Source organism: Pan troglodytes, chromosome 17, assembly GCF_028858775.2.
Source record: "Pan troglodytes isolate AG18354 chromosome 17, NHGRI_mPanTro3-v2.0_pri, whole genome shotgun sequence".
Lineage (NCBI taxonomy): Eukaryota > Metazoa > Chordata > Mammalia > Primates > Hominidae > Pan > Pan troglodytes.
This window is the reverse complement of record NC_072415.2, coordinates 89519452-89534422: the sequence shown is the minus strand read 5'-3', so window position 1 is coordinate 89534422 and position 14971 is coordinate 89519452. Positions and strand designations below refer to the sequence as shown.

The 14971-nt window shown below is 58.4% G+C and overlaps 1 protein-coding gene across 9 annotated transcripts in view; it reads right to left on the bottom strand.

The window, feature by feature from the left end:
* Nucleotides 1–14971, bottom strand: part of NFATC1 (nuclear factor of activated T cells 1) — a 141652-nt gene that overhangs the window by 81325 nt on the left and 45356 nt on the right. For 8 of the 9 annotated variants that reach the window (XM_024350945.3, XM_024350944.3, XM_024350947.3 and 5 more), the window contains exons 4-6: nt 6308–6510; nt 4166–4338; nt 3476–3616 (exon numbers count right to left, since the gene is read on the bottom strand). In XM_024350945.3, coding sequence (XP_024206713.2) covers nt 3476–3616; nt 4166–4338; nt 6308–6510 — 517 coding nt within the window. The remainder of the gene's footprint in view (nt 1–3475; nt 3617–4165; nt 4339–6307; nt 6511–14971) is intronic. The other variant, XM_063796111.1, reaches the window with a different exon arrangement.

Here is a 14971-nt window from a genome sequence, read left to right as displayed (position 1 = left end):
GCGCGATCACTGGCAAATGGAGTGGGAGTCTTCACCCCCGGCGTCATAGTGTGGCTTCCGCGCGGCGACGACACCAAAACAGGCTTCACTGATGTTTTTAAAAAAACGGCACCAGAACAGACGCGTGACTTAAGAAAAGGAGGTTGTTCAGCTCCAGCATTGAGAACTGGCTCATGTTTGATGCATCCACATCTCAGAACCTTGCGCCTTCTGTCCCATCTCAGCCAGGCTCTAGACACAGCCCGAGCTCACGTTTCACGCGGGCATTCTTTGGGCATTTCGTTTATGTTGAACGTTAGTGTGTCCCTCAGCAGCTTCAACGTTCACGCGTGTACAGAGAGGTGCCTCACATCGGAAGACAGGCACAGTGATCTTTAACAGGCGGGAGGGGTGCAGGTGTGAAGGTGGGGAGGGGTGTGGGTGGGAGAGGGGTGTGGTTCCCATTTCCTGCAGCTGAACCCCTGCAGCCTTGGAAACTGGGGGTTCTTGTGATGCTACCAGGGGCTTCTAAACCGACACCTGGCCCTCGGCTCCCCACAGCCAACCTGCCTCCTGGAAGAACATTCCTCACAGATTTTCATCATCGGAAAATGTCGTTTTCCGAGGAAGCTGTAAACTAAGTCCTCAGAGAAAGGCTGACTCTGCTCCCGGCCTTTTGCGCCGCCCTGAGAGACCTGGGAGGAAGCTCCGTGGAGCGCAGGCTGAGACTCAAACACCCACCCTCCTCCTGCCCTGCTGGAGCATCCCAGAGGGACCCGGCACCCAGGCTACGGCGAGCCATGCCCTTGCCCGGCCGGCTCCCCGCGGTGCAGCCCTGCTGCGGGGACTCCCTTCCTCGTGAGGCCAACACCAGCTTCTCCCAGCCTTCCAGGGCAGCGGAGCCGCTCCATCCAAAACTTCCCAAAGCTCAGAGATGCTGTGAACCCATAGCAGCTGAAGGTGGCCTGGCTGATACGCAGAGGCTGAGCTGGCCTGGACAATGAGCTTCCTACGTACTCCAGAGAAGGACAGGGTGGAGCTGACCCTGGCCTGTGTCCAGAGCCAACATTCCCAACAGCTACAACCATCTGCACCCTCGGAATGAGCAGGACAGTTGAGAGACGCAGGGGCCCTTCCTGGAGAAGCCACTTCAACTGCCCTACTGACGGATTTCCTCAGCAGGAATCTCCCCTCCTGAGCTCACACCCGGCCTTGGTTCCATCTGCAAGAGCAGTCTAAAACAGAACTTTAAACAGACCAGACGAGCCCATCAGAAAACGAGAGGGCAACTGTGTTTTTAATTTAAATTCAGTTTAGTGGTTTCTCTCGTTGCCAGGATGAGGATGTGGGGCTTTCTGCTGCACCAACCTGTCACTGCACATCAGCACGTGTTGTAAGCGACGGCTCCCGCCTGAGAAGCCGGAAGTGGAGGAAGAAAATTATGTGGACATTTGTTCTCCACTTTTGAAAACATGGAATGTGCTTGTCTGTGTATGAATATGCAAATTATCTTATTCAACTATAAAGAATAAAATTATCAACGTGGTCTGGCTTCATCCCTGCAGTATTCACAGCTTCACGTGCTCTCGAGCACAGCACCTATTCATTTATGGCTCACCTGCTGTATACCAGACGCCGGCTGGTGCTGGCAGAGGGTCAGAGACCCACCCTGACCTCATGGGACAAGAGGAGGACATGGGCAGACAAACTGGCATTGCCCAGAAGTGTGGCTGTGGCAGCCGAGCTTGAGGGCAGAACAGGTACCCCTCCGGCCTGCTGACCCCACAGCTCACAGTGATGATGAAGGCAGGAGGGGCTGCCTGTGGGGGCGGCCGCATGAGGCCAGGGCTGGTCCTGCATCCCCTTGGCTCCTGGCTCTCACAGGCTGGTGGCTGCCCTTACCCATGGCGCCGTGGCACCAACTCAGCACAGTAACTCGGCTAGGGCAGGAGCTGGGGCACCTCTGCGGACTGCATTCGGGGGGGGGGGCTCTGCCAAGGTGCCCAGGCCTCTCTGGGCAGAAGAAAAAGCAAGGAGGCTGCTCAGGTCTGGGCTTTGAAAAGCAGAAGCTGGGAGCCACGGTTCTGGCCAGTCTTGGCCCAAGCGAGGCCCTACACTGTGGGCGGAGTGTTTCTCCGCCAACGCGTGGACACACACTGAAAGCGCTGAAGGGAAAATTATTTCAAAATTAGCCTCCTCCCGAGAAGGCACGGGCAATGCAAATGCCTTCTTGGTCACTGCCCTTAGTTGGTTTTCTCTGTAATTTAAAACATGTTTTTCAATTAAGCCCTGATTCTATAGGAAGCCAAGTTAGAGTCAAAGACCTCTAAAGCTGATTTTGATTGAAGCACTTAAGTTTCCGGCAAACTGTACAAATCAAGACCCCATTATCAAGGCTGAATGCCTCCGCGGTTTCCAGGGATTGGAGTAAGTGCAAAAGAATTCCAATTGGTAAGTGTACAAAAGGAAAAAAATATCACAAAACAGACCTTGTGGGGGCGTGCCCCTCGCCTGGCCCACCCTGGGCAGAGGCCCAGCAAGGCACCAGGAACCCCCAAAACCAGAGAGCTCACGGCAGGCTTTGCGGAGAGCCAGGCCCACTCTGCCTGAACCCCCTTCAGGGCTGGGCTAGGGTCCCTGTGCCCAGCTACACTGGTGCCCACTCTCCCTGCAATGCCAGTTTCTCATCAGTGCAGCCCACTGTCTTCAGACACTCTGCTCGGAGCCGGCGAGGCCACCCCTCTGGGATGAGAGCGCTGGGGCCCGGCGTCTGCATGGAACTGACCTGGGCTGGGAGCCACTCTGTGAGCCCAATCCCCGCAGGACAGTCTCCCGTGGGCAGCACAGAACCACAGGCGTGACGGCCCCAGGAGGAACATCACTCCGAGGATGCCCCTGCTGCCCTTCCGAGTTCAGCCCCGGAGGCTCCAGGCTGGGCCAGTGCAACACCTGGAGGCAGGGGTGACCTGGGCCCTTGGGGCACAAGGGCCTCACACACACCATGGCTGTGGCATTAAAGACCACCCCAGCTCCCGCCATCTGCGGCACCCACCCCATCCCTGCCTCCGACCCCAGGAATGCTGGCGGGAGGGGTAGGCCCCGGAGGGGAGCTCCCTCCTGCCCTGCTGCTAACTGACCCCCGAAGCGTCCACTCTCTGCAGATGGAGGACCCCAGCAAAGCCAGCAAATGCGTCTTGCCCTCCTCTGTGTCCCCAGCCCGTGGGCTCCCTGAATATCAGCAACGATGTGAATGCAGTGGCCCCGGCAGCCCCAGAAATAAACATCCACCTCTTTCCTTCAGCAGCACAGCTGTCAGCTCACACAAAAACCCACAGCCGAATGCAGACACGGGCCATGCAGAGCCTCTGCTCCGTGCCACACCCCATAAGCCCCGTCCCGGTGACCGTGCACAGGTGGGTCCTGCTCCACCGACAGGGAACCGGTTCCCACCAGCGCCGAAGCCCAGGCCGCAGATGGCCCCTGGTGAAGAGCATACCTGGGGCTTTCTCCACGAAAATGACCTTGGAGTCCTGCAGGAAGTTGTGGCCGGACAGGACCATCTTCTTCCCGCCCACGACCGGATAGCTGTCCGTGCTCTGCTTCTCCACCAGAGGCAGCTCCTGAGCTGAGCGCTGGGCTGCATCAGAAGGAGAGGGGCAGTGAGGGCCTGTCCTGAGTGGGCGGCCTGGGGCACACGTGTGGCACCCAGCAGGTCACGCGTGAGCCGACCCACCCAGAGCAAGCACCGCCACGGCCTGCGGGCCGACCCCTGCGGATGCCGCTACTTCTAGGGGAGAAGCCGTGCACACTTCATCCTGATGGTCTCCACCTCGTTCTGAAGAAGTCATCAAAATATCTTCCTAAGACTCAGCCAATTTCACTCAAATCACAGTCATCGCACAAATACGCAAAGGTCAGCGCAGCGTGGGGGGAAGCCCCGGCCCACACCGCTTTCCCTGGCCACGCTCAGCCATCAGAGGAGCCAGCGCCAGGGGCCCCCGGGAGGCCACAGGCAATAACTCAGCCATGATCAACTCAGACCCCTCGTGGCCACACACTGTGGTGGGTTTGGTGGGAACCGTTCAGTCCCAAGTCTACACGAACAAAAAGCTGAGAGAGGGTGAGACAGTGAAGCGCGTGTGACGGGACGGTTTCCTCCCCTGTGGGCGCGCGGACATCCACTTACAGCATTCGATGGGGTTGGAGGCCACCTGCAGGGACAGCGTGCGGCCGCTGGGCTGCGGGACGTGAACGCGGAACACCAGCCGTACCCGTGTGTTCTTCCTCCCGATGTCCGTCTCTCCTTTCCGAAGTTCAATGTCGGAGTTTCTGAGTTTCAGGATTCCGGCACAGTCAATGCTGCCCAAAACAAAAGCCCACAGCTTTTCTTTCAATGGCTGACGCGGGAGCATAAAGGCCTGGCCCCCCAGACCCTCTGGCCCTCATCCCAGCCCCACGAGCTCGTGCCAGGCAGCTGGCCACTCTCCCCTTCCCCAAGGAAAACAAGACCTTGAAGCCAGCGACGTGAGGCCCTTGCCTAGTGCAGGAGAGAATCTGACATCGGCGCAGGCGAGGGGGCAAGCAGAGGCAGCCCCGAGAAAAGCCACTTCCACCCTCCCCTTCCCACCTTCCTCCAGCCTCCAGCCTCCACCCTCCACCCCTGACCAAGCGGGTCCAGTCGGAGCTGTCCCAAGTCCTGGCTGCCTCCAGGGCCCACGCTGGCCACGTACACGGGGATGTCACCAGAGCGGCAGAGAGCGGCCCAGGGGAGGGGCCAGAGGCACCTGCTGTTCTCACTTATCTTGAAGTAGTTCCCAAAAAGCTCAATTTATTATTATCATTTACAATAATTATATATTATATATTATTAGGTTAAATATTATATATTTATAATTATATAAAATATATAATAAATCATAATTAGAATAAATTATTCTATTATTTCCACTATATTTAAAAGCCCTCAGTTTTTGTGTGTAAAACCCATTTTTTCTATGGTTTCATATAACCTCTTAACAATTTCATTCAAAACTAGACTCCAGTAAAACATTCCATGTATACATTCTCAATGCACTAAAAAGCAGTATTTTTCAGTAAGTTAAGAGAATGAGAATAAACACAGACTCCCCGACCACCCACGAGTCGGCAGCCAGCACAGGGCTGGAGCTTGGTCCTGGCTGTGGGCGTCTCCCGGCCATCCTTTCTGCCCCACATCATGGTGGGGTGAACACAGCCGCCAGCGAAGCCAGGACGTTTACTACGGCTGTGGAACGCACCTGACTGTGCCCTGTCTGCGGGAAACTTGGATTACAGCTCTCGAGGCAAACCCAGGGATTCGGAATGAATTCCCAGGTGCGTACACTCCCCCCAATGCTTGAAAAGTCAACGTGGAGAGAAAGCTTTCCCTTTTTGACTTACAGGCTTTGAATCACTTATTAAAATCCCCAACGTGGCCCCCCGCCGCCATCTCCTACACGCTCTCCCTCACCGTGCGGGACTCCTCCCCACTCCTGCAGCCCTAGGACCTCTGCACCCACCCCCGGGGCTCCACCTGGATGGGGCACCCCACACACAGCTTCCCCATCACACGGGCTCCCAGCCTGCGGGTCACCCTCGCAGGACGCCGTCCCTGCCCTCCGGCCTGGCTCCATCCTGCTGGTCTGCACGTTCCAGCCATCCCAGCTCGACCTGCACTCATTCACCCACAGATGTGTCTGTTTTCGGTTCCCCCCACAGTACCACATGAATCTCTCGGGAACCAGCAGTCCTCCTCCTCGGCTGCCTTCACAGGTTAGGGCCAGCGTGCCCAGCACAAGCTAGGATTGAGTGAGTAAGGCCTTATTTGGAAGCTACATGTTTCGTACTCACCTTACTAAAAAATTCACTTTTAAACAAATTACAGTGTCAAATTAGACTCAGAACATCAGCACAGGCCTATCCGTGTTGTCGGAACCTCCTAAAGTTCAACGTGATCCAGATGTGCTGACTGCTTTAATTTTTGGATGCTCACGTTTTAACCATCCTCTCATTACACTGCTGTATTCAGAAAGAAATAGGGGTCCTGTTTAGAAGCTAAATGCAGAGGGAGGTATTTATAGCTGCATATCTGACATTTTAAGTGGCAATATACACAGGGCTGAAACCCTAGAGAGAAGCAAATCCGTTGTCAAAAGCAAGAGTGAAGTTTACTTATTGGCTGTTAAACCAAAAGTGTCCTGGCCACGCAGCCTGGAAGTGCGGGGGGCCGGCCAGACCCCCCAGGACTGGGAGGAAGGCACGCCCCCTCCTACCGCCCCCCGCCAGAGGCCGGAGGTCCCCCGCGGCTTACACGGCTCGCATGCTGTTCTCCGGCAGGAGTGGGATCTCCAGGACTTTGGTGTTGGAGAGGATGGCCTCGTGGCTGGTGGTGGACACGGTCTTCCCTGTGATGCGGTGCACCTGGTAGAAGGCGTGCGGGCGCAGCAGGCGGTCGTCCGCCGTCCCAATGAAAAGCTGCAACATCAGCGGCTCATTCTCCAAGTAGCCGTGCAGCTGGCGAGAGAACAGAAAACACCTGCTCAGCACCCAGAGCACAGACCGCCGGGAGTCACCGGAACGCAGAGAAAACCTGCGGCGGGTTCGAGGCCTGTGTCCCCCTGCCCTGCCCCCTTTTTATTTCTCTGCCATGTCATACTGGTGTCTTTGTAAATCAGATTAGAAAATGCCTTGTTATCCCAATGGACCTGGGCACTGAGTTTTAGGCTTTGAAACGGGCCTTGCACGTATGCATCCACACTTGCTGTGTGTGCCCATGCTGAGGCCACGGTGAAGCTGGCAGGGGGCGTGTGCAGGAAAGCGGAGCCCTCGCCGAGCCATGTGCAAGGCTCGCTTCACCAATAAATCCAGATGAGGCCCCGCAGGACATGACCCACCTTCCTGCGTTCCATTAACCTGGAACCGGGCAGCGCGCAGCTCCCACTCCTGATCAGGGGACGCCACATTGAGTTTGCACACACACAGCACGACGGGCCCCGGGCCCCAGCACCCTTCCTGATGGCTCCCTGCCCCTCTCCTCCTGCAGAGGCAGGGGAGCGCTCAACGCCGTCCTGGTGGCTGAGCAGCTGGTGTCCAGAGGCAGACGCTGGCGGCAGACACTGCCTAGGGCAACCATGCATGGAGGTGTCTATAGTCCGCACCACCCTGCAGAGCCGCTCATGGCTTCTCGGCCGGCGCCGTGTGGGTGAGACTCAAAACCCACACCACTGGGATAGGACTCCAGACAAACGGAGCAGCCCTGGTGCTTCCGCCAGGACACTAGTGGCCGGGCCCCACTCACGCCTCTGGGAAGGTGTGCGCCTCACGGCAGGGCACACACATGTTCAGGACCAGCTGTTCTGTGGGATGAGTTGCTCATCAGCGTCTTGAGAGGTAAACACAGAGTGTGGTGCCGTTCCCTCTCACCCTCCTTCTCTGCACCATGCGTGGTTCTGCCTTCGGCAGTGAGTCATTTTTAGAACTGTTTGTTTTTATCTTTAACGCTACCATTTACAATCACTATAGTCTGATTCTATATGCAAGAGGCAAGTTTGGTTTGGAACAGGAACGTTTGATTCTCAAAGCAAGCACAAAGGCCTCGAGGGAGGCCGCAGGAGTCAAACCCTTTGCGCAGTGAGGCCTCCCACAAGGCCCCTCGTTCAGAGCGCCTTCCCTTCTGCATCCCCCAAGTGGGGCCCGATGAGCGCCAGCCTCAGAGCCCTGAGATTAATCAGCAAAATCCATGCAAGGCCCGTGGCAACGCCCAGCCCCGGGAACTACTCATCCTGGGACGCGTCGACCCCTCTGATCACGTTTGGAGTCGATTTTCTCACTAAACTAACTTTAAAATCTTTGACCACAGACGGCAACTGCAGCACGATGACCATGTGCAGAGTCCAGGCCTGGGCTCCTGCAGGCACGTTCCAGCCACAGGAAAATGCGACGCCTGCCCCTGACCACACAGATGCCTGCTGCCCACTCAGGGCCAGCGAGGCGAGGGAGAAGGCGGGGGAGCCCGGGCCAGGGGCTGCCCCTCAGACTGCACGGGACGGCGGATTCTCAGATGTCAGTGGGCAGAGGGAAGATGGGCCTAGAGGGGCCCAGGCAGGCGAAGAGGCGGCCCTTGCTCCGTGGCTCCAGCTTAGCCTCAGCCGCCGTGTGGTCACCACAGTAAAGAACAAACCAATCTCACCGGTGGCTGAACTCAGAGCCCCACCAGGGAGGAGGCCACAGTGAAGCGATGGCTGAACTCAGAGCCCTCCAGGGACGAGGCCACAGTGAAGCAATGGCTGCTGTCACTGAGGGCCTGACCGTGAGGCTCAGACTGATGGGCAGGGCCTGGGACGCCACGTGAGGCTGAGCTGGTATCCAGGTCCCAGCTGAGACATCGAAGGGGCGTTTGGGGTCTGAAACACAAAGCCAGAGGCTGAACGAAGGCATCACGTGGGAACACGGTGGGGAAGCCACAGACAGGGATGAGGACACAGCCCCCATGTGCGCAGATGCCCACAGGAGTCTCTGCACCCAAGGCCACCAGCACCCCACTCCAAAGTGATTACTGCTAAGACCACATAACTCTGCAGAACAAAAAGCCCTTCCCTTTCCAATAGAGTCCCCCTTCCCATATGAATACATAAGTGTCTCCACACAAACAGTCAGGACGGGGGACGCTGGGACCTGCCTGTCCAGCCCTCTGCTCCTCGGAAGAGAGACTCCAGCCGTTTGCCAAGTTAATGAACTTCCTGAGATACCTTAACTCTCTGTGGGACTCAAACATCTTTATGATGGGAAATGTAAAAAGAAAAGCAGAGATTAAGAGGCCGATTCTGCCACGCAGTATTCCATTTTCCGAGATTTAATACCTAAAAATTTAATTTACATAGAAAAAAATGTAAATGAGTCGCTAACCAAAACCACCTCTGGGGGTGGGGGAGGGGCACCGGGGCAGCTCCAGGGTCACGTGGTCTTAAAACTACAATTTAAAATTCCCCCAGGATCCCTGTGGCAGTTCTCTGATGGTGTGTGGAATGCTGTGAATTTGGGGTATGACTGTATCCTTTAAAAAACATGCCATTTCAGTGAAAATGGGAATATTTAAGGTCTCACCTGGGAGGTAAACATCTATTATTTAAAACATGAAGTTCATTTTAAGAAAAGTCATTTAAATACGTCACGGGCCCCACTGCATGGGCTTTCTGCCTCTGGCACAGTACAGAACCTGTCAGAATCCTATTTATAAAATTCCCTGTCACAACAATGACCTCCCTCTGCCTCAACCTTAACTAAACAAAATGTATTATTCTTATTCTGCTGCCGAGGTATAAGAGCTACTGAGTCTCCTACACGTTACAGTGTTTGTTTTTAGCTCCTGTGCTGACCTCAGCACTTACACGGTGACATGGTGGGTAGTGGATGATTGAGGCCAAATTTATTCAACGTGGAACTCAGCTGCGTGCACCCAGGGGAGGGAGGTGTGGGGTGGACAGAGGCAGCTCACGGGTGGGAATGTCTCACCCTCCACCCCATAGTCTGAGCTGCTGCACAGAAACGGAGCCAAGGCGACCTGGAGTCAGGCTCCTCTCCAGGCAGGGCACAGGAGCAGCCATCAGCCTAAAGGGAAATTATCCATTTAGGGCCTACGAGTAAAATCTGCATTTTTCAAATTGCCCCAAGGAAGTACACAGGGACAGAAAGGCCGGCTCACAAACCGGTTTCAACCCCAATTCCCCCCATGCTGGATTAATTTAAGAGATTGCCATGCTGTGTGAACAGCGTCTAGGGTCCTGTTTTCAGCCCTGGAATCCTCATCACCCACAACAGCAGCCGGACGTGACACTTCCAGGTGAAGGCCATGGTGCGTCTTGCAGGGCTGGGCCCGGGGCCAGGGAACCAGGCAGGAGAGTGCATCTGTCATGGGAGGACGTCCAGCCACATTCTCCACCAAAGCACGAGAAGGAAGGCATCAGAGACCCCGTGGCTCCACCCTCGGTACAGGGGCCTGGCCAGGATGATACGGCAGCCACTGCTGCAGAGCCAGGTGTTCCTGCAGGAACGAGGCCCACCTTACCCACAGCCCAGGCCCACGTGACCCACAGCACAGGCCCACATGACCCACGGCACACCAAAGCAGATGAATCAACAGCACAGGGTACTTGTAAAAAAAATCCAATTTGATGCTCCAGGGAGACTTTACTCAAGATACCAGGAAAAATCGAAACAGAAAGTAAAAGACATCAAAAATGGAGCCAGTAGTCGAAGGGAGCACCCCAAACCCGAGATGGGTGGAGGACCAGGACGCACCCCCGCATCCTCCCTCTCCTTCCCCCTTTTCTCAGCCAGGCCTCACCTGCCCGAAGTGGGACAGGCTGCCGGTGTGATTTCTGTGCTTGCCGGGGCTTCGGACTCTGGGGTCCACGGTGACATTCCAGGTGAAGCCACCAAGAGACAGCCAAGCAGCGTCCACTTCCTCACCTGCTGGCTGTGTGGTGTGCAGAAGCCTCCGTGAGTGTGAGTGTGTGCACCAGAAGTGTGCGTGTGCAGGCATGTGCGTGGCCATGGGGGTGCCTGTGTGTGCAGCGCCGGTGTGGTCTGTGGGGTTGGGCACGTGTGTGCCCATGGGGGTGCCTGTGTGTGCAGCGCCGGTGTGGTCTGTGGGGTCGGGCACGTGTGTGCCCACGGGGGTGCCTGTGTGTGCAGTGCCGGTGTGGTCTGCGGGGTCGGGCACGTGGGTGCCCACAGGGGTGCCTGTGTGTGCGGCGCTGATGTGGTCTGCCAGGTTGTACGTGAGCAGTGCTTCCCTGTAAACCGGCTCAGACCTGGCTTTAAGGGGCAGCTTCATCTGCCGGACGCCCTGCCCTGGCCCCTTCAGATGCGGGAAAGGGCCTGAGGGGCCTGGGGTCTCCCTCCAGAGCAGCGTGGGCTCGGGGTGGGCGGGGGAAGCTGGGGTCTCCCTCCAGAGCAGCGTGGGCTCGGGGTGGGCGGGGGAAGCTGGGGTCTCCCTCCAGAGCAGCGAGGGCTCGGGGTGGGCGGGGGAAGCTGGGGTCTCCCTCCAGAGCAGCGAGGGCTCGGGGTGGGCGGGGGAAGCTGGGGTCTCCCTCCAGAGCAGCGAGGGCTCGGGGTGGGCGGGGGAAGCTGGGGTCTCCCTCCAGAGCAGCGAGGGCTCGGGGTGGGCGGGGGAAGCTGGGGTCTCCCTCCAGAGCAGCGAGGGCTCGGGGTGGGCGGGGGAAGCTGGGGTCTCCCTCCAGAGCAGCGTGGGCTCGGGGTGGGTCGGGGAAGCTGGGGTCTCCCTCCAGAGCAGCGAGGGCTCGGGGTGGGTGGGGGAAGCTGGGGTCTCCCTCCAGAGCAGCGAGGGCTCGGGGTGGGTGGGGGAAGCTGGGGTCTCCCTCCAGAGCAGCGTGGGCTCGGGGTGGGTGGGGGAAGGACACAGCCCGACGCCGCACGCCTCTTGTCCTGGTTCCCAGTGTGCAGTGCAGAGAAGGAACAGGGGAGGAACGGGGACGCCACGGCTGGAGACTCAGGCCTGAGCCAGGAGTCGGGGCAAAGCCTGGTGTTCTGTGAACACACGTGTGCACACACACACGCACAGCCACACTGGGAAATGTGCACACACCCCCAGAGCGTGCACACACACGCGCACACACACACACCACATGTGACAAGCCTCTGACCCACTGGCACCAGCTCACTGCTCTCTGGGAAGTTCTAGAAAAAAGTTTTTTTCTCATTTCAGGTTTTATTTCTACCTGTTTGGCCACAGTTGCCAGCCTCCTGACAGACCCAGAGTGCATGAGAGAGGCCTCCAGGAACCCTACAGCCAACACTCCCTCAACCCTCCGGGGAACGGATCTCGGCCTTGCAGGAGCAGGGCCAGGCCCTCCTGACCCCCAAATCCCACAAACCTGGCACCGTTGGCATCAAGAGCCCTGGCAGGCAGGGACACCAGGTACCAGGACCCACAGCAGCTTTCGCCATGTGGCACAGCCCTTCCCAGAGAGGGTGGGCGGACCAGCACCTCGGGGCTGGGGTCTCTGGGCAGCCTGGGGAAGGGGCCTTGTGCCTGGAGGTGCTGGGACACCCGCCCAGGGCTGGGGGGACAGGACCAGGATCGATCGTACCTGCCCTCCCACAGATGCCGTCGGCAGAAGGATTCAAGGGAAGCGTCCATGTGCCCGGCAGGAACCGAGGCAGAGGCTGGGCAGACGTGACCCCACGGGCTTGCTGCACGCTGAGGCCTGAACGGCGGAGGCTACATAGCAAGCCTGCTGAGTGGATTCTCAGACCGGTGAATGCACGGGCGCCGACTGGGAAACTAGCTCCTCCCCACCCCCTGAGGGACGGCTCCAGGCCCCTTCCCATGACAGGAACAGGACGACGTGTCCATGCAGTTTCCTGCACGAGAGGCCCTGGGTGAGTAGTGGGTGCTGCCCTCACTACCATGCCTGGTGAAGGAAGCTGTCTGCAGAATCCGTGTGACTGACCGATTCGTCTTCCTAGCTCTCAGGGCGGTGTGTGTGGGGGCCCAAAGCAAGTGTGTGTGACCGTGCGTGCAGGTGTGTGTCCATACGCGCGGGTGCACAAGCTGACAATACTGAGTTCACACCACGGAGTGTCAGCTCAATTCTGAGAATCCTTCCCGTGAACACAGTTGCTTTCCTAGTGATTTATAGATCGTGTTCAGATCCATAGATAAAACTGAATTTGTGGCTGTAAAGCAAATCTAGAGGGACTCGCGGCCCCGCACAGGGACCTTCCAGCCGCGACTGAAAAACTGCACTCAGCCACAGGCTCAGTCCTGACCGGGAAGGGCTGTTTCAACATAAGTCTCTTGGGATTTTTGGTTTTCAAAAGGGGGCAGGCGGAGCTGCAGGACTGCCAGGCTCCAGCTGAGCGCGCCTCACTTGCTACAAGGGAAGCTCTGGTGTGTCCCCTTCCAAACACAGCTGCCGCTGTCCGGGTGGGAGTGGGGAGCTGTCCGGGTGGGAGTGGGGAGCTGTCTGGGTGGGAGTGGGGAGAAACTCGGGTTTCTTGATGCTCAGAGCTGAGCTCCGGGCTGGGGCCCCAGACTTCCCCCAGACACCGACCAGAGGACCTGCAGGCTACAGCAAGGCGTGGCCCGCCGGAGCAGAAGCTCCCCAGGAGGGGCCCAGCGTGAGCACGTGGCGCCAACAACCGCACACTGCTGCCACCACCCGCCGCCGCCACCGCACGTCTGTGAACCAACATTGTATCCCCACTCCAGAGAAGCAGCGCTGAGCTGCCAGGGCCTGTCTCCCGGACCCCGGCTCCAAGGTGTCTGGGCTTTCTTCCCAGGTCCCTACTTTTCTAGCCCCTTCTGCCGACTTTGGAGAAAGATCATTCAAACCGGAAGCCCAGAGAAGGTGCTGGAAGGATGTTGAGTGGCAACCCCAGAACAGGCACGCGGCAGGAGCCCCTCTTCTTGGAGACGTGGCGCCCGTGAATAGCACGTGCGCTGTCACCTGCACAAAGGCAGCAGAGGCTGCTCAGCAGGACCGACGCCGCGGCGAGGGTGGACAGAGGTGGGGAGGAGAAAGGCCGCCCGGCCACACCTGTGGGCCCCTCACACGTGCCAGTATCCACACGTGCACGCGGGTCTCCACGTCTCTCCGGAAGAGCGGCCCCAGAGGCCGTGCTTGCTGTGGAGAGCTGGTGCCCTCCCCCACCACCTCGGCCCGCTGCCCTCCCGGCTGCTCTCCCAACCTGTGCCATGCAGGGACCACCTTGCCCCACCAGCGCGCTTCCCACCTCGACCTGGAGGCAATGGCGCTCGGCACGAACCCCAGACTCACCAGAGCACTGACAGGGCCACGGAGCCAGGGCACTGACGTGGAGGGTGCAGGGGCCCCAACGCACCTGGAAGCGCCCAGAGAAGAGATGGCCACGCTCACTTTGGCTGAAGAAGATTCTGCCCGGAAACACCACGTTTAGATTTAATTAAATCTAATCAATTAATCCACGCTGAGAAACCTCGACCTTCTATGGAGGGAGAATCATCTAGAATGCAACTCCTGAAACAGGCAAGTGGGAAACGCCGCAACCCCGTGACCCCAGGGCCAGAAGCACACAGAATCCACAGCCCACGGCCACGCAGGGAGAAATGGCAACCTTCTAGAGACATCCGTGCCACTGAGAGTCGCGTCGCCTGACACCAAGCGGCAGGAGCGCTTGTCATTTGTCAGAAGTGAGGTGGTTTCCGCTCAGCACTTCTCCCGAGTCTACCCCGGCAGGGCCTGATGGGCTCAGGGCACAGCCCACCCACAGCCGGGATGCCCTGGCTGATCTCAGGGAGACACATCAAGGAGCTGGCAGGGTGGCCTGAGGACCGGCAAGCAGCCCCTGTTCATCCTGCCTCCCCCACAAGCCCTCCCAGCTCCAGAATGGCCCCTAAGCCTGCTGGTCAGTGGCTCAAACACATCAAAACCGAAATCACGGGGGAGAGAGGCCCAGGAGCGCTGCCCGCCCAGCAGCCATGTGCACCTCCAGAGCCCGACGGCTACAGCGATACCCAGTCCAGACACACAGGGGTGAAGGGCCCGAGGAATCCTGGGGTGGAAGAGCCACCATCCAGCAGCACCCCTGCCCCTCCTTCAGGGCCCGCACCCTGCAGCGCCACAGCCCTGCACTCCCCAATCTCCGGGTGAAACCTTCTATTTCCCTAGGACATGGCCTCAGGGAGCCTCGCAGGATGAGACCTGGTCAATCTATGTGCTCCAAGTGTGTATGATGGTGCGTCTCGGCTCCGCAGGGCCCAGGGGCCATCTGTGCTGTTCCCAGCAAAGCGCCTCTGTCCACAGACAAGGCCCGGTGTCCTGCCTGGAGGAGGGAGGTGTGGCTTGAGGCAGGTCCACGGACACGAGCCCGGCCCAGACGGGCACACGCCCATGGGTGCTCCCAGCCGCCACTCCCACATCTGGCCTGGGCAGGGCCTGGGCAAGGAACAGCCACCAACGTCACAGACAAA